General features: G+C 43.1%; 1 protein-coding gene across 1 annotated transcript; it reads left to right on the forward strand.

Moving 5' to 3' along the window:
- The first annotated feature begins 476 nt into the window (after positions 1-476).
- LOC118387011 (cGMP-dependent protein kinase 1-like) lies at positions 477-9,606 on the forward strand. Its single transcript, XM_035775095.2, has 21 exons — positions 477-881; positions 2,340-2,429; positions 2,585-2,647; positions 2,756-2,888; positions 2,981-3,147; positions 3,258-3,371; positions 3,483-3,588; positions 3,693-3,756; positions 3,856-3,933; positions 4,240-4,328; positions 4,459-4,524; positions 4,607-4,654; positions 4,743-4,896; positions 5,078-5,214; positions 5,442-5,531; positions 6,742-6,883; positions 7,033-7,196; positions 7,381-7,497; positions 7,603-7,665; positions 7,804-7,879; positions 8,325-9,606. Exons 2-21 carry the CDS (start codon positions 2,342-2,344, stop codon positions 8,409-8,411), a joined length of 2,046 nt encoding a protein of 681 aa, XP_035630988.1. The 5' UTR covers positions 477-881; positions 2,340-2,341; the 3' UTR covers positions 8,412-9,606.
- The last annotated feature ends 14,875 nt before the right edge of the window (positions 9,607-24,481 follow it).

The following is a 24,481-nucleotide window of genomic DNA, read 5'->3' on the forward strand; positions in this document are numbered from 1 at the left end:
TGGCTACAATTTTACAGTATTTATACTATAGATACCTGTAAATACTACAGTATTCTACAGTAAAGTCCACAAAACCACTACAGTAATTACTATAGTATTTATACCATAGTATACCAGAGTATTTTCTTCATGTGGGAACTGCTCTCCCTTCCCCAGCCTGTGTATTTATGGGTGTTTTGAAGGAGTATGAGGAGTATCCCTTTCTCTTACCACTCCTTCATCCCCCTGTTCCACACTCCTCTGCCCTCCCTAATTTCCCCCCTTCACCTCCATCTCTTCTCTTTCCCTGGCCCTCTTTACATCCACCTCCCTGAGTCTCTGCCCTCTCAAACACCCCCCTCCCCACCCATCCCTACTCCCCCCCCCCTCCCCCACCCGTCACTCCTCCTCCTCGGTTCCCCGTCTTCCTCTACCTGGTGTAATAGGAGGAGCATCGGGGGTCTGGTTAATGATCCAACACTCTGGAGCTGTTGAGCAGACGGATAAGGAGAGAGAGGGAGAGGAGGAAAAGGAGAGGGAGAGAGAAAGGGAAAGAGAGAGGGAAAGAGAGAGAGAGAGCAGTACGAGTAGAGGCATAGAGGGACCTAGGTGAGGTCAGAAAGAGGGGAGTGAGGGAGAGGAAAGATACAGGATTAGGTAAATGTAGTGTGTTTGTGTCTGTACAAATGAGTGGACTCTGCATGGGGCCTTGGAGCATTTGGATCAAGTTACCCCTTCAGATGGAGACAACCTGATACAGGACCTACAATACTTTACCGTATCAGTGGATTTACGGAGTGCTGGAGGAAGGTCCTGAGCCTCATATGAAGATCCATGTAGGAACTGTAGCAGCTACACAGACTCACGCTCCTTCCTACCCCACCTCTCTACACAACCTACAGGTGAGTCTGACCGAAGTCTTTTCCCTTGTAGAATCAATGTCTCTGAGCCAAAATGAGACCTGTTGGAGCTACATCAGAGCTCAGTTGCAGTAACATGAATTTAATTTTAATGGGTCGAGTTGTGATTGTTGTGACTGGCTTGGGGGCCAGTAGATTTTTATGTGAGGTAATCATTTCTCAATGGTTAACCCAGGTAATGGAGGTCATTATCCCAATCCGTCCCATTTGAGTGTTTTTGTAGAATGGCTGCACTCCTAGGAAGCTAAATTATTGACAATTGCCTTACCTTAATTGTCATGGGTAAGAAGAGCCTGAAGTGAAAATAAGCAAATAGTTTGTTGCAACATGACTGACATGCACTTTACATTTAACCAATAACATTTAGAAATTAAATAGTTTTGTCTTTAATTACAGAGTGGAAAATGTCTCTTTATCTCCTATATTGTTGTTAGTTGTTTGCTGGGTGACTTTACAATCTGTAACACCACGCCTAATCTCTGCCCTGTTCAATGTTCAGGGTGAAGGAAAGGTAATTGGGGTCACGTGAAGTGAGGGCGCTAGGCTAACCCTGGCTCAGTTTGTATTGATGTGGATGTGTGTGCTAGGCTAATTACTAGGCTAACCTTGTGCTTTGTTTCCTCTGTCAACAAATGTATGCTCTGTCGACAGAGACCAAAACAGTTTTTAAATGACCACGAAATTAAGATGGCGAAGCATCTCACAATCAGTGCTATTGTAAACTGGTCAATGGAAACATCAGTTGGGTTGTATTTGTTCTTCACAGGTGTGTGTGTGTTTGTCCAAGTGTGTGTGCCTGCGTGTGTGTGCGTGCCTGTATGCTCATGCACATGCAAGCAATGATCTGTGTCCCCAGGCCCAGTGAGATTATTGACATTGGAGGGGGTCGCTACATGTATATGCACAGACACACACGTTCAAGAAAACACAAACATTTTGTGCTACCATGAGAGAGTGGATGTCTTAAGATATGCACCAGTTTTAATTCATGCCTGCACACACACACTAAAGGTAGCTTCGATTCCCCAAATAATTGTCTGACCTGTGAGACTACCAGGGGTACGCATTTAATAGAGTCACAAAATACTGGCAGGTGGTAGTGACCATCAATAAATGACCAACAAGGCTTGGGTTAGTGATACCAGGTTCTATATGAGATGTCTTCCCAGGGTGGTACAGTATTCACAGTGCCCCTAGCTGGCAGCCCATCATTAGTGTCCATTATTCATGATCACAGTGTAGACCTCTCACTGAGAACTGACTGTGTGCCAATTTAATGACAGATACTGGGCATACTGTTTGTGTGTGCATGCATGTTTCGTGCAGCTTTTATGAGTGTGAATTAATGTGCAAATGTGCTTATATTTCATGTGTATGCTTTCATGTCCATGTGTTTACCTTCCTGTGACTCCTCTCACATGCCTCCACAACTCCCTTCAGCCATGGAGGGCCACATAGATGAGCTGAGGCAGCAGCTGGAGAAACAGACCCTTATCAACCAGGAGCTGCAGAACCACAACAAGGACCTAGGTACGATCATGACCATGACTACCATGACCGCAAGCATAACTTAGATCAAGACCATTTGAACATGATTGACCACAACAAAGACTGCAGCCATGAAATAAACCATGACTTAAAACACATTTATCCCAACCAATACAATGCTCTCCTGTCACCTCCAGAGAGACGACTGCAGGAGAAGGAGAAGTTGCTGCAGGACCTTCACAGTCATTATCATGACCTGGGTAAGGGGATTCATGTGACTATGGCAACCCCCTGGGTGACGAATGGCAGCCATTTTGTGTCAGATCACTAACCATAGAACATCATGTATCTTAACCCTAATATCCCAGAGTTCCCTGCTCAGAGGAGCAGTAATGAAGGGGAACCGGAGGTCAGGAAGAGCAGAGCGGCTGTCATGGCCCCTGAGCCAATCCCAGAGGAGCAGCTGGAGATCTTGAAGACCAAAGTCAAGAAGACCGTCAGGTGATTGGTTAGGGCTATGCATGATTGGCAAGGGCTATGCATGAGTTATGTGACACCAGTACTGTATGGTGGTGTGATGCCTCCTTCCGCAGTGAGACAAGTCTGATCGTCATGGCCATCCAGAAGAACGACTTCCTGAGTCGCCTTGACGATGAGCAGATCACCATGATGGTGGAGCTCCTGGTGGCCATCGACTTCAAACCAGGAAATGATGTCATCAAGGAGGGTAGTGAGGGAGACAGTATGTACATCGTTGCAGGTATGTGTGAATTTCTCTAAAACATTGCTCGGTGTTGCTACTGTACGTCTGATTATTATTCCCAATTAAACAATAACCCTCACCCCTCACCCCTCCTTCTCCACATTCAGAGGGTGAGCTCTATGTCAGTCAAGCAGGTCGTAACCTTCGAACCCTGACCTGTGGGGATGTCTTTGGAGAGTTGGCTATTCTGTATAATTGCAAACGCACTGCCACAGTCAAAGGTGAGATGCTTTAGAACTTGACTATTGAGTGGTACACAGTAACTAACTACGTGTAACTTCCTACTGTCTGTACTGTGCGTGTGCACTGAAATGACTCACTCCCCATCGTAGCTAAAACAGTGGTGAGTCTGTGGTGTATGGAGAGACAGACGTACAGAACCATCATGACCAATAAGTCCAAGAAGAAACGTGAACAGATAATGGGCTTCTTGAAGACGTGAGTTTACACACTTAACCTCATGACTTACATACTTTGTCATAGTCTCTTGGTCACACACACATGCACACTGCTAATTCTGCTCTTATATGCTTACCTATCAGGTCTCGGACTCTGAACACCCTGAATGACGTTCAGCTCTCTAAGATCATTGACTCCATGGAGGAGGTTTGTGCTCAGCCATTTTACACACCTCTCCCATGCTAGATCGTTTTTTTCCAGATCATTAACATATAAATCCCATATAAAATGTGTTGTTTCTTTTAGGTGAAGTACCAAAACAATGACGTCATTGTGCGTGAGGGGGCAGAGGGCAACACGTTCTACATCATCCTTAAAGGAGAGGTACAGTAACGGGGACATGTTTGGTGGCTCTTTGATCCAAAACACTCTGTTTCTGTACATCCTTTGTTTGATGATCACAGGGAACAACAACTAACTACGCTAGTGGAGGATTGGCGTCTACAATACTCTTACCTGTGCTTACCAACCCATTTGTTTATTGCCAAACTCAACCTTTTGACCCGTCTGTGTCAATTTATCTTTATTTGCACTGCTCTCTTTTCAATGTCATAATGGTGCTGAATTGCCTATCAAATAAATCTGGCCTCGAGGACAAAAACGAGTGTGTATGCATGTGTCTGCCCTCAGGTCCAGGTGACTAAAAAGGTGAACAGGCAGCAGAAACAGATTCGCAGGATGGGCAAAGGGGAGCATTTCGGGGAATTGGCCCTCATACGGTAACCATGGATACATTAGTACCTACAGTAAAGCTATAAAAAACTTGCTGTTGTACAATAAAGGGACCTTGGTGTGCAGTATTAGCCAGTGTGGCTGCTCATTATGTGTGGATCTGTATATAACCTACAGTGAGATCCTGAGGACTGCAACCTGCACTGCTCTGGGCCCTGTTACCTGCTTCTCCATCGATAAGGAGTGAGTCTGAACAATTCAAATTGGATTTCTTGATCAGTTAGTTTCTTGGAATGATTGATGGTCTGTTATGTTCCCCCTCCAGGGTGTTTGAGGAGACGATCCCCATTGAACACCTGGAGCTCCATGATGAGTGAGTACAAAGACACTCTTAGTCCGTTTAGTTCTATATTTACCACTCTAGTCAGGCAGTCTAACTGTAGTCTGTGGTCCACCATCAGCTCTAAGTTCCTGGAGGAGCCAGATGCTCCAGAGAAGACCAGTCCTAGTTCCTCTCTGAGGCTGAAGGACCTGATCCCTGTGCTGTACCAGGAGGGGCGCTACCAGGGAGAACCTGTCACCCTCGGAGTGGGAGGATTTGGTCGCGTTGAACTGGTACAAGTGTTTGGTGTTGTTGTAGTGTTTGGCTATTTATAGGTATAGTTAGTGGCTGAAACTAACTAATGAAAGTTTACTGCCCCCCTTTAAGGTGCTTGAAAGCCAAATTCAAAGTGAAACGGCTCTTTTTAGATCAAAAGTTTATAACTGTTTTTGTTGTTTTTGTTGTTTACCCCAGGTGACCACGCTGCACCATGGGAAGTACTTTGCCATGAAGCGGGTCAGTAAGAAGCACATTGTTGCTAAGCAACAGGAGGAGCACGTCCTGTTTGAGAAGAGGATCCTCAAAGCCATCCAGAGTGACTTCATCGTCAGGTAACTGTGGGGCTAGGTGGCAGGTACTGTAGCCTAGTGGTTAATATTGCTCTTTCAAATCCCTGTTAACCCTCTTAGTCCCCTTATCAATCGATGGTATTCATTAATCACTAAAGTAGTAAGGGAGAAGGGAAAACCATCAGACACTGCTGTGGCCCTCAAGGTCCAGGAGGACTGAGGAAACTGTAACATATTTAACCCTGTGTTATCTCTCGCTCACTGTTCAGGCTCCATTTTGCCTTCAAAGACACTCGCTACATCTACATGATTATGGAGTTCTGTGCAGGAGGGGAGATCTGGACCAAGCTCAAAGAAGTGTGAGGAAACATTGCTGACTAAGTCTACTTTTAAGTGATCATGCACGAAAAGCTGGAGTTTTGGAGGACTTGTCGGCATGGGTGTTGTTAGGCCCGAGATGAAATTGAGCCAATATATCCTCCAAACACTGGCTTAAAGGGCATCCCTTTTATACAAAGAGTTACAAACATATTCAAATAATGATTGACATACTTTCATTAAAACTTTATTTTGCTTAATTTATTCATACTATTTCATCCTTCCACAAGATATAGTCCCGACACAAAACTATGGTTGCTACACAAACCGGCTCGTCGTTCGTTCTATCGGTTCGGTTGACAGAGACGCATCCCAGTAGTTCAGTCTTTTTTATCTATATCTATGGATGCGACCCAGTCGTTTGTTCTAAATGTTCCATTGCCATACTGGCTGGCAACGTTATTATCCCTTGCTAGCTAGCCAACTACGTCAAACAGTGCAGCCAGAATAACAACAGTAGCTGCCTTTGCATTTGTTTAAGCAGTTTTCTAGTGACATTTATTTGAATACATCCATAACAATAAGTTAATGACGCTAAATTTCGCCTGGCATAGAAAATGTCCTCACTCATCAGGAGACTGTTGTTCAGAGGAGCTAGCCAACAACACCGCTAACACAATCACTTCAAACTGAAGCTAGAAAGACTGCAAACTAGCTGCACTTCATTAAGTTAGACCTTTTTTCGATTGACATTTCTTTGTATATATCCATAAATATGATGCCAACTTATTCATGATTTCGACTGGCTGAGAAACGTTGCCTGCCTGTCTGTCTCGTTCCTTCTCCCGACACGTTCATTACTATGGGACAGCTGGAGATGGAATTTGAATATGGAAACAATGTTGCAAATGTCGGAGAGACAAACAACAAGGTTTATACAAATCTCCGCTGTTGAAAACTAAATGTTAGTCGAAAAGAAATGTGAGATAATGTCTAGACACTTTTTATAGTGGAAATCAAGTTTATAAATTGCCTGGCTGGGCTGATGAGACAGTGGATTGCGCAGTCAGATGGAAGAGTAAATAGGCATTTTAAAGTCATAGATTTAGCCGGTGGTAACTTGTGGAATAGACACCGTCTGGAATGTGGTTTTAACCAATCAGCATTCAGTATTAGAACCCCCCGTTGTATAAATTCAGATATACACAACTGAGGTTGAAGATTTATCTGCTTTGTCTCTGTGTTTGGCAGTGGTCGCTTCGATGAGCCCATTGCTGTGTTCTGCACTGCCTGTGTAGTAGAGGCCTATGCCTACCTCCATAAGAAGGGCATCATGTACAGAGACCTCAAGCCTGAGAATCTGATGCTGGATGCCAAGGGCTACGTCAAACTGGTGGGTGATATGTTAATGATAACATCAGGCTCTCCCTCTTTCATTGCCTCAACTCTTCAATCGCTTGCGATGCTAAAGAGTTCATGCATTCAGATAACTCTCTGTGTGTGTATTTGTGCATGTTTGAATGTGTGTGTTTTTACATGTAGGTGGACTTTGGTTTTGCTAAGGAGTTAGTTCACGGTGATAAGACCTACTCATTCTGTGGTACTCCTGAGTACATGGCCCCAGAGATCATCCAGAACCAGGGACACGACTTCGCTGCTGACTTCTGGTCCCTGGGCATCCTGGTCTATGAGCTGCTGGTGGGGAGGTACTGTACAGATCAGCACGGAAAGGGTTAAAGCAGCTTGATATTTCAGTAAACAAGAAAGGTGACTGACAGAATGATTTACTGTATAGTGTATAGTACAACATTTACAACAGCTCCAACACCAACATACACACACCGGATGATCTGAAATACTGTTTTACCAACGGACTGTTTTGCCTTTCAGCCCCCCATTTTCCAGTTCCGAGCCCGCAAAGATCTACCCTAAAATTTTGGATGGGTTGCTCAAGTTCCCCCCTTACATGGGCGAGGGGGCCAAGTCCCTCATCAGTAAACTGTGCAGGTTAGAGATTATGTGTTAGGTGCAGGATATAGTGTGATGTTATAACTCTTTTTCATACTTGTTTTGATTGGTTATTGATGGTTTGTGTTGTGTTGTGGCCCACAGACCTCGCCCGGGTCAGAGGCTGGGAAACACCAAGAATGGGATCAAAGATGTCCGCCATCACAGGTAACCATGAGGATCCCAACCGTCTGGTGTGGGTTTGTTGGTGTTGTAAATGTTGTACTATACACTGTGCAGTACATTTTTCTGTCAGTCACCTTTCTTTTATGAGGATTCCTCCCCCTCTCCTGTATTCCTCTCCAGGTGGTTCAGTAGTATGAATTGGCACAAGCTTCGTGTGGGCCAGGTGGAGGCTCCTACAATCAGACTCATACAAAAGGTCAGTCTAGCCTCTACACACATCTTAAAAAAAAGAAATCTACGTGAAGCTCAACAGGTAACTCTTTACATTTAAGGTATACTTCTAAGGATTTATAAACGGGTTGATAAGTAGTTTACAAATGGTAAATTATTGGTTTATAGTATATGTGGTCTATAATGAAGTTCCCCACCATTGCGAGAAAACCTACTGCGAGAGGTTCTGATGCATCGACATAATACCACAGCGCAACGAGTCAAACCAAATTTCTCTGCAACAGCTGTTGCTTTATTAGCGAACACAGTTTCCTTTATAAAGCTTTTCACACTTTATAAAGATCAAATACAAGTTCAAGGTACGGATTGAGTGGTAAGTAGTTGTCATTTAGTCACTGTGTCATATCCAGTGTCAACGTCATTCCCAGACAGCCACTGATCTGAGCTCTTCCCCTCCCCTTTTCCTCCAGGGTCCATGCTACATCAACTTTGACCGCTTCCCCTTCGACCAGGCTAAGGCCGACGAGGAGTTCTCCGGCTGGGACAAACACTTCTGACTCCAACCAGAACCAGAACCTGAATCAGAAACAGTCCAAGAGGGTCAGAGTTCAGAGGTCACACCGGGGCTCACTGATAGGTGGATCCAGACAAGATTACTTCTTGGTGACCTCAATGGTCCCGTTATCTTTTAGACTCTGAAAGACCAATGCACCATAGGGGCAGGAATAGGACTATGCTCAGAGCCATAGATACACATGGATAGGTTCTGACTACTTTGTAATAAGGCTCTAATTTCACCATGCTGGCTTCACAGCAAAGATACTGTTCAACACTGAGAGGTATGAAGTCAAATGTGTGAATAAGAACAGCCACTCATGCATACATACCTTCTAATCTTTGTGGATGCCATTTTAACTTGACATGTGCTCACTGAAAGCTGTATGTGTGTGTTGTGCTCAAAAGAAAGATGAGTAAATATAAATGGCTGGATGTAATGTCTCATGTTGGACAAAATGTATGAATTTAACCTTGACACTCATTGTACTGTGTAACTCTGGATGGCACTGTCATTGTATTTACTGTGTTAGTGTCTATGCCTTGTAGCATATACTGTCTGTAAAGAATACTAAATGTATGTGTTTCACTTTCAAATAAATATAATGACCCATTAATAAACATAGAGAACAGGTGTTGTAGTACAACATGTCAACACTAGGGGGCTGAATAGGAAGGAACACTATCTGCTCTCAGTACAGCATAGTGTGTTCTCAATGTCTGTTCTCTGAGTCCTGTAATGTAATTTAGTACAGACAGCAGGTTTTGTATGGAGTGATGTACTATGTATTATTCAAACATCATTACAGTGTCTCTTAGATTGACTAAAGCTCTTTTAAGTCATCAGTCCACTCACGACAAACATCTTATCAGGAAGGAAATACAAAACAACAAATCAATCTCCTGGGGCTATGCCTAATCTGTGATGGTGGGCTGAAGTACATCGGTTTCCTATTGGATTAAAAGGCGCTGAATGATTGATCAATATGATTGGTCCAAGGGCAGTACAAATTGTCATTGACAATAATACTATTATGATAAATCATATTTTTGATAAGCTGCCAACAACAGCTTTCAGTGTTTGTTACTATTGTTTTTCCTTTCTGTGTATCTGCCAGGCTGTCATTGTAAATAAGAATTTGTTCTTAACTGGCTCGCCTGGTTCAATAAAGGTTAAAGAAATAATAAGCTAGATAAAATACATCTGTATGGATCCTGACTTTTTGTGAAGAATATTACAACCACTGTTCCACATCCTGATTAAGGTATCCCATGTATATGTCTTACTGACAGTCTGTTTCATCCCAGGGAAACCTGTTCTCCTCACTCACTCTGCTACGGATTTCAACGCACTTTATGAATGTGATCCGATTTAGAGGTTTTCTACCACTACTGCTTTTTAATTGAAGTCGCAGAGAGATAGAGCTCTGTCATGGCAGGCTTTTGAGGAGGAAGAAGAAAACAACATTGTTTCCTTCTGTAAGGCATGGTTTGAAATGTACATCATTGGGACCTGGAGGAAAATTGGGGACAGGTTAAAGAATGATTTTCAAGCCTTGAAACAATTGAGACATGGATTGTGTATGTGTGCCATTCAAAGAGTGAATGGGCAAGACAAAAGATTTAAGTGCCTTTGAACGGAGTGTGGTAGTAGGTGCCAGGTGCACCGGTTTGTGTCAAGAACTGCAACTCTGCTGGGGTTTTCAAGCTCAACCGTTTCCAAAATGTATCAAGAATGGTCCATCACTCAAAGGACATCCAACCAACTTGACACAACTGTGAGAAGCATTAGAGTCAACATGGGCCAGCATCCCTGTGGAACGCTTTCGACTCCCTATGGAGTCCATGTCCTGACGAATTGAGGCTGTGCTGAGGGCAAAAGGGTAGGGGGACGCAACACAATATTAGGAAGGTGTTCTTTTTTTCTTTAAGGGGTGGATCAGCTTAATATTGCGGAAAGATTGTTGCTTCCATCAATGTAATTGTCTGCATCATTTCCAATCCCCTATATATTTTTGTGGAAAATATATATATCCATATGCATACAAGTATACATACATATATTCATATACTGTATATATACACATACCTATATAGATATACATAATTTTTAAAGAAAAAAAGTTTTTTTTAAGAGGAAGGTGTTGTTGTGTGTGTATCGATGTGTGCCTGATGCCACCCCTCATCTCTGATTAGCCACTGAGTGCACAATATCAAGTGCGCCTATAGTCTATTTAGCGTGGTCTCAATCAGATGATCCATAGCCTATATGAAGTGCATGCTCTAGAGCAAAGTTATATTTTCAAGAAAATGTACATCCTTCCTGAGTCTTTTGCACTGCTGGGATGGTGGAAATAAATACTTTCTGATTAGGCCTAGTCTCAAAAATGCAATATTGCACTCTCGGACGAGCCTATATGTTCTGTTCAGTTCAAAAAGGAGAGCGTGAATATGAGAAGAAGGACCGGAGGTCAACTTTGATAGCTTGCTACCACTATTATTGATTTGAATAAAACAATATGTTTCTTACCATGATGTATTTATCAGAGGTATTGACGTCACAATAAGCCAGATTCAAGTAATTTGGTTCTGAAACTTGAAGCGGCACGATCAATCTGAGCAATCATGGTGCTGGCTCCTAACCAATTCTGCTATTTTGTCAGTTTTTTTGCAATATTTGTAAATTATTTTGTACGTAAAGTTTCTGCTACCGTCTCTTATAACTAAAACTAGTTTCTGGATATCAGAACAGTGATTACTCACCTCGAACTGGATGAAGATTTTTTCTTTAATGAGTCTGACGCAAAGGATATACTGTTTCTCCCAGACCAGGCCCAAATCCCCATCATTCACATGAAGAAAAGACGGAAATACAGGGGGCGCAGATCTGGGTGCCTTGTGAGAATTCATCTAGGCCTTCCTCTGACACTAGGCGGTGTCAGAGGAAGGCCCAAAGAATTGTCAAAGATTCTAGTCACCCAAGTCATAGACTGTTCTCTCTACTACCGTACGGCAAGCACTGCTGCTACTCGCTGTTTATTATCTATGTATAATCACTTTACCCCTACATACATGTACAAATTACCTCAATTACCTCGACTAACCTGTATCTCCACACATTGACTTGGTACCAGTACCCCCTGTATATAGCCTCGTTATTGTTATTTCATTACTTTTTTTTAAACTTTAGTTTATTTAGTAAATCTTTTCTTAACTATATTTTCTGAAAACTACATTGTTGGTTAAGGGCTTGTAAGTAAGCATTTCACGGTAATGCTGTTGTATTTGGCGCATGTGACGAATAAAATTTGTTTTGATTTTAAATGTAGGCCTAACTTTTGAAAGTAACATGCTTAGATTCATCATGACGTCTCAGATTTAATTATTTGCAAACAGGGACAGTTTTGTTGTAAACAAGACACACTGATTTGGCATTGGAGAAATATGATAAGATGAATGCATAGGCCTTTCTCTCTGTCAATTCATATCCTGTAATTTTTGTGGTATTAAAAAAGATTGTAAAATTAAGTAGAATTTGTCTATTTTCCTGGATCTTCAGATATGATGATCGATTCATGCAAAGCTTTTACTATTAAGGCGATCTCTCCACACCTACTCTTGTCCACCATGGTATGCTAACCCATAACCTTCTGGCTCGCAGGCCTGTGCACTATAAAAATGCATGCGTTGCCATGTAATGGACAAATAACAGTTTCTAAAACTACATATCTAATTCTGGTAAATGGTAGCCATGTTTTCTGCTATCCTCTTTATGTTTTCATTTTGACATATTTAAAATATATGTTTTATTTCAGTGGTCAGACTTTCTCCAGGTAACCCTTATTATAAATAACGTACACTCTGTAAGGTGAAGTGATCCGTAACCTAGAGAGCTCTGGGTTCAGTTTGTCAGGACAGAAGGTAGTTTCAGATATCCTCCTTCACTTCAGACAGACAGTCTGCCTCAGAAAGGCAAGGCTGACAGGACTGAGGCCCTGACTTCCCAGCTGTGGGCCCCTGGAGTAAAGCTTTCTGTGTATAATAATAATAATAACATATTCAACTTTTATAGTGTTATTCATTACATAAAGAATCTCAAAGCGCTTTTAAGCAACACAAAAAAGTCAAGCAATTTAGAAAACAACACCAATATCATTCATGAGATGGAAGGTCATGTGGACGGTCCGTAAAGTGTATGGCTCAAGTGGTCATCGGAGGGAGGTGGTTAAAGGGGGAGAGCAAGCAAAGATGGTCAGCTGGAGCAAGTCCAGGGGCAGGCAGCACAGTGTCATCAAGGTGTATCAGAGTCCTGATGAAGTTTGAGCTCAGTACTTGCAGTTCATGGACTCCCCAGTTGGTGTAGCTAGATACAGTAGCTACTGCTTCACTTCTACCAAAATGAAGAACCCACTTGGGCACAGATCAAATTCGAATAAAATGTTATTGGTCACGTGCACTGAATACAACAGGTGTAGATTTTAACAGTGAAATGCTTACGTACGAGCCCATTCCCAACAATGCAGAGTTTAAAAAAGTAAGACAAATATTTGCTAAGTAAAAAGCAAATAGTAACACAATAAAAGCAATAAGGGGTATACCAGTACCGAGTCAATGTGCAGGGGTATGAGGTAGTTGAGGTATTGAGGTCATACAGTACGTACATGTGGGTATTGGTAAAAGTGACTAGGCAATCAGGATATATAATAAAGAGAGTAGCAGCAGCGTATGTGAAGAGTGTGAAAGTATGTCTGTGTGAGTGTGTGTGCGTTTTTTGTGTGTGAGTGTATGTAGTGACTGTGTGTGTATGTGTGTGTCACGACTTCTGCCAAAGTCGGCTCCCCTCCTTGGTTCGGGCGGCGTTCGGCGGTCGACGTCACCGGCCTTCTAGCCATCGCCGCGCCATTTTTCATTGTTCCATTTGTTTTGTCTTGTCTTGGTTTACATTCCCTAATCAACTGCATATGTATATTCCTCTGTTCCCCCCATGTCTTCGTGTGGGATTTATTTCTTACGTGTTTTGTCTTGACGCGCCTAGCTGGTTTTTCCCCCGGGTACTATGTTTGTTGGACACTGTTGCGTCCGTCGGTTGTTTGCTTCTGCCGAATAAAGAGTGCACCTGATCACTACTCTCTGCTCTCCTGCACCTGACTTCTACAGCAGTAGCGCATACGCTGACAGTGTGTGTGCATGCTGGAGTGTCAGTGTAGTATCTAGTGAGTGTGCGTAGAGCCAGTGCAAAACCACTAACATAAATACATAAATAAATAATAAAGGAGGCCAATGTAAATAGTCTGAGTAGCCATTTGATTAACTGTCCAGCAGTCTTATGGCTTGGTAGAAGCTGTTCAAGTGTCTTTTGCCCCCCTACTTGGTCCCAGAGTAGCCTTGTAACTTAGTCCTCCCTATGATCTTCATCACTGCACACCTCAGCTGCCTTGCTTTTGAGCTTCTTTCCATCCTCAACCTCCAGACACTGGCTGGCATTCGAATCAAAACAATTGCCAGCCAGCTAACATTAGCTAGCTAGCCAAACAAACGACTTGCCAGCTTCAGTCTTGAAACTCTGTGGTAGATCTTTATTATATGAATTAGCTATATTAATTGTTCATTCTTTTTTAAATGTTTGTAGGGAAAAATGCCATAAAAATGTATGAATTTGTACAAATATTTACAAAATGTACAGGATAGGTACAGTGGGGCAAAAAGTATTTCGTCAGCCACCAATTGTGCAAGTTCTCCCACTTAAAAAGATGAGAGAGGCCTGTAATTTTCATCATAGGTACACTTCAACTATGACAGACAAAATGAGAGAAAAAAATCCAGAAAATCCAATTGTAGGTTTTTTTATGAATTTATTTGCAAATTATGGTGGAAAATAAGTATTTGGTCACCTACAAACAAGCACGATTTCTGGCTCTCACAGACCTGTAACTTCTTCTTTAAGAGGCTCCTTTGTCCTCCACTCGTTACCTGTATTAATGGCACCTGTTTGAACTTGTTATCAGTACCTCAAACAGTCACATTCCAAACTCCACTATGGCCAAGACCAAAGAGCTGTCAAAGGACACCAGAAACAAAATTGTAGACCTGCACCAGACTGGGAAGACTGAATCTGCAATAGGTAAGCAGCTCGGTTTGAGGAAATCAACTGTGGGAGCAATTAAGAGGAAATGGAAGACATACAAGACCACTGATAATCTCCCTCGATCTGGGGCTCCAAGCGAGATCCCACCCCGTGGGGTCAAAAGTCCCAGAACCACACGGTGGGACCTAGTGAATGACCTGCAGAGAGCTGGGACCAAAATAACAAAGCCTACCATCAGTAACACACTACGCTACCAGGGACTCAAATCCTGCAGTGCCAGACGTGTCCCCCTGCTTCAGCCAGTACATGTCCAGGCCCGTCTGAAGTTTGCTAGAGAGCATTTGGATGATCCAGAAGAAGATTGGGAGAATGTCATATGGTCAGATGAAACCAAAATAGAACTTTTTGGTAAAAACTCAACTCGTCGTGTTTGGAGGACAAAGAATGCTGAGTTGCATCCAAAGAACACCATACTTACTGTGAAGCATGGGGGTGGAAGCATCATGCTTTGGGGCTGTTTTTCTGCAAAGGGACCAGGACGACTGATCCGTGTAAAGGAAAGAATGAATGGGGCCATATATTGTGAGATTTTGAGTGAAAACCTCCTTCCATCAGCAAGGGCATTGAAGATGAAACGTGGCTGGGTCTTTCAGCATGACAATTATCCCAAACACACCGCCCGGGCAATGAAGGAGTGGCTTCGTAAGAAGCATTTCAAGGTCCTGGAGTGGCCTAGCCAGTCTCCAGATCTCAACCCCATAAAAAATCTTTGGAGGGAGTTGAAAGTCCATGTTGCCCAGCAACATCCCCAAAATATCACTGCTCTAGAGGAGATCTGCATGGAGGAATGGGCCAAAATACCAGCAACAGTGTGTGAAAACCTTGTGAAGACTTACAGAAAATGTTTGACCTCTGCCATTGCCAACAATGGGTATATAACAAAGTATTGAGATAAACTTTTGTTATTGACCAAATACTTATTTTCCACCATAATTTGCAAATAAATTCATTAAAAATCCTACAATGTGATTTTCTGGATTTTTCCCCTCATTTAGTCTGTCATAGTTGAAGTGTATCTATGTTGAAAATGACAGGCCTCTCTCATCTTTTTAAGTGGGAGAACTTGCACAATTTGTGGCTGACTAAATACTTTTTTGCCCCACTGTATGCTGCTGTTGCCCTCTTTCCATAAAGGCTAAGTCTGATTTACTCAGCTGTGAAGTGAATACTGATTCAGCTCTGTCCTCTGGCAGCTGCTATGCAAATCAGAACCAGAGGAAGGTTCAGTCAGTAAAAAAAGAAAAAAGGTCTATTTGAGTGTAAATCAGCACATAGAGTTGTCCCTAGCGAATCATTTGAGGTAGGATAATGGTGTGTGGAGACATAGATTTCTTTGGAAATCTGGTTGGAACCCTTAGGGAAGCCGTGTAAACATTTTGTGAGCACCCACACTCTGTAAGGCAGTGCCATAAAAGCACTCACATAGGTCTACAACCCCCTAGATACATTTGTTTACAGATGAGTATGAAACATATACCCAGTGGTACTCCCACACAACATCTGTACAACACCTCAGCAAATGCTTTCCGCCAATTGGGGTTCTTTCACAGTTACCAAAACACTCACTATTCACTAAAACAGTTTAACTTCTGAGACAGACACAATTCCATTTCATGGGCCCATAGCCACGGGAAATAGGGGTGCTGGGGGTGCTGCATGAAATCATTTTGCCAAAATTAGGCTACAGTATATTATATTACTCCTGCCTGAACGTTAGAGAACATAATGTATAGCATACAATACTACACCAGAGAGCCTAATTTAGCTACAGAGGATCAATAGCTTCTAAATAAATTGCTGTGGATTATGTTTACTAATTTTAATTTTTTTAATTACTCTCTCCAGAAATAAGTCTCTCACTGTTGCCGCCTGCTACCGACCCCCCTCAGCTCCCAGCTGTGCCCTGGACACCATTTGTGAATTGATTGCCCCCCATCTAGCCTCAGAGTTTGTTCTGTTAGGTGACCTAAACTGGGATATGCTTAACACCCCGGCAGTCCTACAATCTAAGCTAGATGCCCTCAATCTCACACAAATAATCAAGGAACCCACCAGGTACAATCTGTAAACAATGGCACCCTCATAGACGTTATCCTGACCAACTGGCCCTCCAAATACACCTCCGCTGTCTTCAATTAGGATCTCAGCGATCACTGCCTCATTGCCTGCATCCGCTACGGGTCCGCAGTCAAACGACCACCCCTCATCACTGTCAAACGCTCCCTAAAACACTTCTGCGAGCAGGCCTTTCTAATCGACCTGGCCCGGGTATCCTGGAAGGATATTGACCTCATCCCGTCAGTTGAGGATGCCTGGTCATTCTTTAAAAGTAACTTCCTCACCATTTTAGATAAGCATGCTCGGTTCAAAAAATGCAGAACTAAGAACAGATATAGCCCTTGGTTCACTCCAGACCTGACTGCCCTCGACCAGCATAAAAACATCCTGTGGCGGACTGCAATAGCGTCAAATAGTCCCTGCGATATGCAACTGTTCAGGGAAGTCAGGACCCAATACACGCAGTCAGTCAGAAAAGCAAAGGCCAGCTTTTTCAAGCAGAAATTTGCATCCTGTAGCTCTAACTCAAAAAAGTTCTGGGACACTGTAAAGTCCATGGAGAACAAGAGCACCTCCTCCCAGCTGCCCACTGCACTGAGGCTAGGCATCTCCAAGTCACAACTGATAAATCCATGATAATCGATAACTTCAACAAGCATTTCTCAACGGCTGGTCATGCCTTCCTCCTGGCTACTCCTACCTCAGCCAACAGCTCCGCCCCCCACCTGCAGCTACTCGCCCAAGCCTCCACAGCTTCTCCTTTACCCAAATCCAGATAGCAGATGTTCTGAAAGAGCTGCAAAACCTGGACCCGTACAAATCAGCTGGTCTTGACAATCTGGACCCTCTATTTCTGATACTATCCGCCGCCATTGTCGCAACCCCTATTACCAGCCTGTTCAACCTCTCTTTCAACCTCTCTTTCGTCTGAGATCCCCAAGGATTGGAAAGTTGCCGCAGTCATCCCCCTCTTCAAAGGGGGAGACACCCTGGACCCAAACTGCTACAGACCTATATCCATCCTGCCCTGCCTATCTAAGGTCTTCGAAAGCCTAGTCAACAAACAGATCACTGACCATCTCGAATCCCACCGTACCTTCTCCACTGTGCAATCTGGTTTCCGAGCCGGTCACGGGTGCACCTCAGCCATGGTCAAGGTACTAAACGATATCATAACCGCCATCGATAAAAGACAGTACTGTGCAGCCATTTTCATCGACCTGGCCAAGGCTTTCGACTCTGTCAATCACCATATTCTTATCGGCAGACTCAGTATCCTCGGTTTTTCTAATGACTTCCTTGCCTGTTTCACCAGCTACTTTGCAGACAGAGTTCAGTGTGTCAAATCGGAGGGCATGTTGTCCGGTCCTCTGGCAGCCACTATGGGGGTGCCACAAGGTTCAATTCTCAGTCCGACTCTTTTCTCTGTATATATCAATGATGTTGCTTTTGCTGCGGGCGATTCCCTGATCCACCTCTACACAAACGACACCATTCTGCATACTTCTGGCCCTTCCATGGACACTGTGCTATCTAACCTCCAAACGAGCTTCAATGGCATACAACACTCCTTCCGTGGCCTCCAACTGCTCTTAAACGCTAGTAAAACCAAATGTATGCCTTTCAACCGTTCGCTGCCTGCACCCGCACGTCCGACTAGCATCACCACCCTGGATGGTTCCGACCTAGAATATGTGGACATCTATAAGTACCTAGGTGTCTGGCTAGACTGTAAACTCTCCTTCCAGACTCATATCAAACATCTCCAATCTAAATCTAGAGTCAGCTTTCTATTCCGCAACAAAGCCTCCTTCACTCACGCCGCCAAACATACCCTAGTAAAACTGACTATCCTACCGATCCTCGACTTCGGCGATGTCATCTACAAAATAGCTTCCAATACTCTACTCAGCAAACTGGATGCAGCTTATCACAGTGCCATCCGTTTTGTTACTAAAGCACCTTATACCACCCAACACTGCGACCTGTATGCTCTAGTCGGCTGGTCCTCGCTACATATTCGTCGCCAGACCCACTGGCTCCAGGTCATCTACAAGTCCATGCTAGGTAAAGCTCCGCCTTATCTCAGTTCACTGGTCACGATGGCAACACCCACCCGTAGCACGTGCTCCAGCAGGTGTATCTCACTGACCATCCCTAAAGCCAACACCTCATTTGGCCACCTTTCCTTCCAGTTCTCTGCTGCCTGTGACTGGAACGAATTGCAAAAATCGCTGATGTTTGGAGACTTTTATCTCCCTCGCCAACTTTAAACATCTGCTATTTGAGCAGCTAACCGAATGCTGCAGCTGTACATAGTCCATCGGTAAATAGCCCACCCAATTTACCTACCTCATCCCTATACTGTTTTTATTTATTTACTTTTCTGCTCTTTTGCACACCAGTATCTCTACCTGCACATGACCATTTGATCATTTATCACTCCAGTGTTAATCTGCCAAATTATAATTATTTGCCTACCTCCTCATGCCTTTTGCACACAATGTATATAGACTCTTTTTTTTTTTTTCTACTGTGTTATTGACTTGTTTATTGTTTACTCCATGTGTAACTTTGTGTTGTTGTCTGTTCACACTGCTTTGCTTTATCTTGGCCAAGTCACAGTTGTAAATGAGAACTTGTTCTCAACTAGCCTACCTGGTTAAATAAAGGTTAAATAAATAAATACATTTTTTTTTATCACAAGCACTTACAGTTGGGAAGGCTACAATTTGGGCAGCACGTGCACCAAATATAGAACAGCTTGTTGCGTTGTGGCCAGAGATATAATCTATTGAATTTTGGAACCTCTAACCCTTGCACTTTGACTGTTAAACTAATGGGTTCACTAGCAATGGGTACACTAGCAATGGCTGCCAATCCTGACTTGAATGGGAAATGCCATCTATGGATTGTTTATATTTCTATGGTTGGTTGTGGCTGTTAGTCTGCCTTTCACAAATTTCAAAATACAATCTTGAGGAAAACGTAGGCCTACTGTTTGGCAAGCAAATGCCTACTGCAGAAAAGAGGAGACTAATTGATAGTGGAATTTCTAAATTCCCATATGTTTTGTAGCCAAAACCAGATTCTCACTCATTCTAATTCATTAATGAGTTGTAAGTTCATTAATTATGCATGAAGTAGATTGAGACCAGTCTTAAAAGCCAAAGGTAACAGCGTTCATTTCAAGAGAGTACTCCTCACATACACATATTTCCACAGGTTATAAACTGAAAATGACGTCAGCGTTTTCTAAACGTTCTATCTATTTCACAAGTAGAGGGGCCCTCTAGCTCTCGAGCCTTCGCGTTATCAGCACGAAGTCAAGGCCAGTCAGTATAAATCAACATTCTAGACAATCTGGAGATGGGCCGTTTCCGCCACCTGGAGATTGTACAACTGAATGAACTAAGGAACAGACCTTCATTGTTACTAAACTCCTGACTACATTATATACAATTGGGAATGGGAGCAAGAGAGAAAATTCACATGTACAGTACATTATAGCATTTTGACTAGTCAGTTCTGATTGGAATCTATACATAATTAGTCATTTCAACCATAATTTCTTCTATCACTAGTCTGACTGCAGAAGCTAACAATTTTGAGTGATTCTGAGTGAACAGCACTGATTTTCAAAGTAGCTTATCTTGAGATATTGGCACGAGTGCATCGGGCATCACCTGTGAGTAGCCTATACTTCATCTTCAACATTGGGTGAGTCAGTGTCACTGGTGGGTTTATTTTGTAGCCTACTGTAGCCTAGACTAAACTCAGAAAAAAAAGAAACGTCCCTTTTTCAGGACCCTGTCTTTCAAAGATAATTTGTAAAAGACCAAATAACTTCACAGATCTTAATTGTAAAGGGTTTAAACACTGTTTCCCATGCTTGTTCAATGAACCATAAACAAATAATGAACATGCATCTGTGGAACGGTCATTAAGACACGAACAGCTTACAGACGGTAGGCAATTAAGGTCACAGTTATGAAAACGTAGGACACTAAACAGGCCTTTCTACTGACTCTGAAAAACACAAAAAGAAAGATAAAATCAAATTAAATCAAATGTATTTATATAGCCCTTCGTACATCATCTGATATCTCAAAGTGCTGTACAGAAACCCAGCCAAAAACCCCAAACAGCAAGCAATGCAGGTGTAGAAGCACGGTGGCTAGGAAAAACTCCCTAGAAAGGCCAAAACCTAGGAAGAAACCTAGAGAGGAACCAGGCTATGTGGGGTGGCCAGTCCTCTTCTGGTTGTGCCCGGTGGAGATTATAACCGAACATGGCCAAGATGTTCAAATGTTCATAAATGACCAGCATGGTCAAATAATAATAATCACAGTCAGAACAGTTGTAACTGGAGCAGCAGCACAGCCAGGTGGACTGGGGACAGCAAGTAGGCATCATTCCAAGTAGTCCTGATGCATGGTCCTAAGGCTCAGGTCCTCCGAGAGAGAGAAAGAAAGAGAGAAAGAGAGAATTGGAGAGAGCATACTGAAATTCACACAGGACACCGGATAGAACAAGAGAAGTACTCCAGATATAACAAACTGACCCTAGCCCCCAGACACATAAACTACTGCAGCATAAATACTGGAGGCTGAGACAGGAGGGGTCAGGAGACACTGTGGCCCCATTTGATGATACCCCCGGACAGTGCCAAACAGGAAGGAAATAACCCCACCTACTTTGCCAAAGCACAGCCCCCACACCACTAGAGGGATATATTCAACCACCAACTTACCATCCTGAGACAAGGCCGAGTATAGCCCACAAAGATCTACGCCACGGCACAACCCAAGAGGGGGAGCCAACCCAGACAGGAAGATCACTTCAGTGACTCAACCCACTCAAGTGACGCACCCCTCCTAGGGACGGCATGAAAGAGCACCAGTAAGCCAGTGACTCAGCCCCTGTAATAGGGTTAGAGGCAGAGAATCCCAGTGGAAAGAGGGGAACTGGCCAGGCAGAGACAGCAAGGGCGGTTCGTTGCTCCAGAGCCTTTCCCTTCACCTACACACTCCTGGGCCAGACTACTAAATCATATGACCCACTGAAGAGATGAGTCTTCAAGTAAAGACTTAAAGGTTGAGACCGAGTTTGTGTCTCTCACATGGGTAGGCAGAACATTCCATAAAAATTGAGCTTTATAAGAGAAAGCACTGCCTCCAGCTGTTTGTTTAGAAATTCTAGGGACAATTAGGAGACCTGCGTCTTGTGACCGTAGCGTACGTGTAGGTACTGTATGTACGGCAGGACCAAATCAGAGAGATAGGTAGGAGCAAGCCCATGTAATGCTTTGTAGGTTAGCAGTAAAACCTTGAAATCAGCCCTTGCCTTGACAGGAAGCCAGTGTAGGTAGGCTAGCACTGGAGTAATATGATCAAATGTTTTGGTTCTAGTCAGGATTCTAGCAGCCGTATTTAGCACTAACTGAAGTTTATTTAGTGCATTATCCGGGTAGCCGGAAAGTAGAGCATTGCAGTAGTCTAACCTAGAAGTAACAAAAGCATGGATTCATTTTTTCTGCATCATTTTTGGACAGAAAGTGTCTGATTTTTGCAATGTTACGTAGATGGAAAAAAGCTGTCCTTGAAACAGTCTTGATATGTTTGTCAAAAGAGAGATCAGCGCCGAGAGTAACGCCGAGGTCCTTCACCGTTTTATTTGAGACGACTGTACAACCATTAAGATTGATTGTCAGATTCAACAGAATATCTCTTTGTTTCTTGGGACCTAGAACAACGAGTTTAAAAGTAGAACGTTTGCAGCCATCCACTTCCTTATGTCTGAAACACAGGCTTCTAGCGAGGGCAATTTTGTGGCTTCACCATGTTTCATTGAAATGTACAGCTGTGTGTCATCCGCATAGCAGTGAAAGTTAACATTATGTTTTCGAATGACATCCCCAAGAGGTAAAATATATAGTGAAAACAATAGTGGTCCTAAAACGGAACCTTGAGGAACATCGAAATTTACAGTTGATTTGTCAGGGGACAAACCATTCACAGAGACAAACTGATATCTTTCCGACAGATAAGATCTAAACCAGGCCAGAACTTGTCCGTGCAGACCAATTTGGGTTTCCAATCTCTCCAAAAGAATGTGGTGATCGATGGTTTCAAAAGCAGCACTAAGGTCTAGGAGCACAAGGACAGATGCAGAGCCTCGGTCTGATGCCATTTACCACCTTCACAAGTGCAGTCTCAGTGCTATGATGGGGTCTAAACCAGACGGAAGCATTTCGTATACATTGTTTGTCTTCAGGAAGGCAGTGAGTTGCTGCGCAACAGCCTTTTCTAAAATGTTTGAGAGGAATGGATGATTCGATATAGGCTGATAGTTTTTTTGCCCAGGGTCCCTGCTCATCTGCGTGAACGTGCCTTAGGCATGCTGCAAGGAGGCATGAGGACTGCAGATGTTGCCAGGGCACTAAATTGCAATGTACGTACTGTGAGACTCCTAAGACAGCGCTACTGGGAGACAGGACGAACCGATGATCGTCCTCACAGTGGCAGACCACGTGTAACAACACCTGCACAGGATCGGTACATCCGAACATGTACTGGTCATCCGTATGCATTGGATGCTTAACCCATTAGCGTGTACACCCACACAGCCAGCACCATCAAAAAACAAGGGATATTGGCCAAATTACCCACATTTACATGTCATTATAAACAGCCTTTAACAAATGACAAAACACTATTCCCTGTTTTTCGCAGAACTTTATAGCCTATTGTTTTATTGGTTTTACTTGCTAAAACAATAATTGTCCACCTCACAGTTCAGCTGTCAGAGATTTGAACAGTAAATGAATCAGGGCAGTGCAGGCACAGGTGGCAGGTAACCTAGCGGTTAAGAGCATTGGGCCAGTAACTGAAAGATCACTGGTTCAAGTTCCTGAGCCAGCAAGGTGGAACAATCTGCCGTTCTGCCTTTGAGTGAGGCAATTAACCCCCAACAACAAATGCACACCAGGCGATGATGATGTGGATGTCGATTAAGGCAGCCTTCCCGCACCTCTCTGAGGTGGGTTTGGATTAAATGTGAAAGACACATTTTGGTTGAAAGCATTCAGTTGTGCACTGGTTAGGTATTCCCTTTTCCGAATGTTTAGGAATCCATTTCATAAATTGTATTATAGGACGTTACAGTTGGAACTTAAATTGGCCAAAGAAAATGTCTCAACAGAATGAAACAAAACACTTGAGAACTGTTTTAGACCTTCACAAAAGTTTTGAACAGACTATATTGCAGCAATTACCAAGAAAGGCTAGTGCCTACCATACCCAACCAATGACAGCAATACGCTAGTGATATTTATTTTACAACAGGCCTACTTATAACCAATGTTAATCTAAATATAGGGCACACAATTAAAAAGACAGATTGAACTGAATTTAGTCAACAAAATTTTTCAAGAGAATGAAACAAAACAAGTATTGCATATAATATAATAATTGATATGATATAATAAATTATTATAAATACGAAGAAAAAGAAAAGGCCCTCTGAACAGTCTCAATTCGTCAGGGCATGGACTCTACAAGGCGTCTTAGGTGTTCAACAGGGATGCTGGCCCATATTGAATCCAATGCTTCCCACAGTTGTGTCAAGTTGGCTGGATGTCCTTTGGCTGGTGGACCATTCTTGATACACACGGGAAACTGTTGAGCATGAAAAACCCAGCAGCATTGCAGTTCTTAACACAAACCGGTGCGCCTGGGACCTACTACCATACCCAGGTCAAAGGTACTTAAATATTTTGTCTTGCTCATTCACCCTCTGAATGGCACACATACACAATCAATGTCTCAATTGTCTCAAGGCTTAAAAATCCTTCTTTAACCTGTATCC

The sequence above is a fragment of the Oncorhynchus keta genome, chromosome 8, assembly GCF_023373465.1.
Source record: "Oncorhynchus keta strain PuntledgeMale-10-30-2019 chromosome 8, Oket_V2, whole genome shotgun sequence".
NCBI lineage: Eukaryota > Metazoa > Chordata > Actinopteri > Salmoniformes > Salmonidae > Oncorhynchus > Oncorhynchus keta.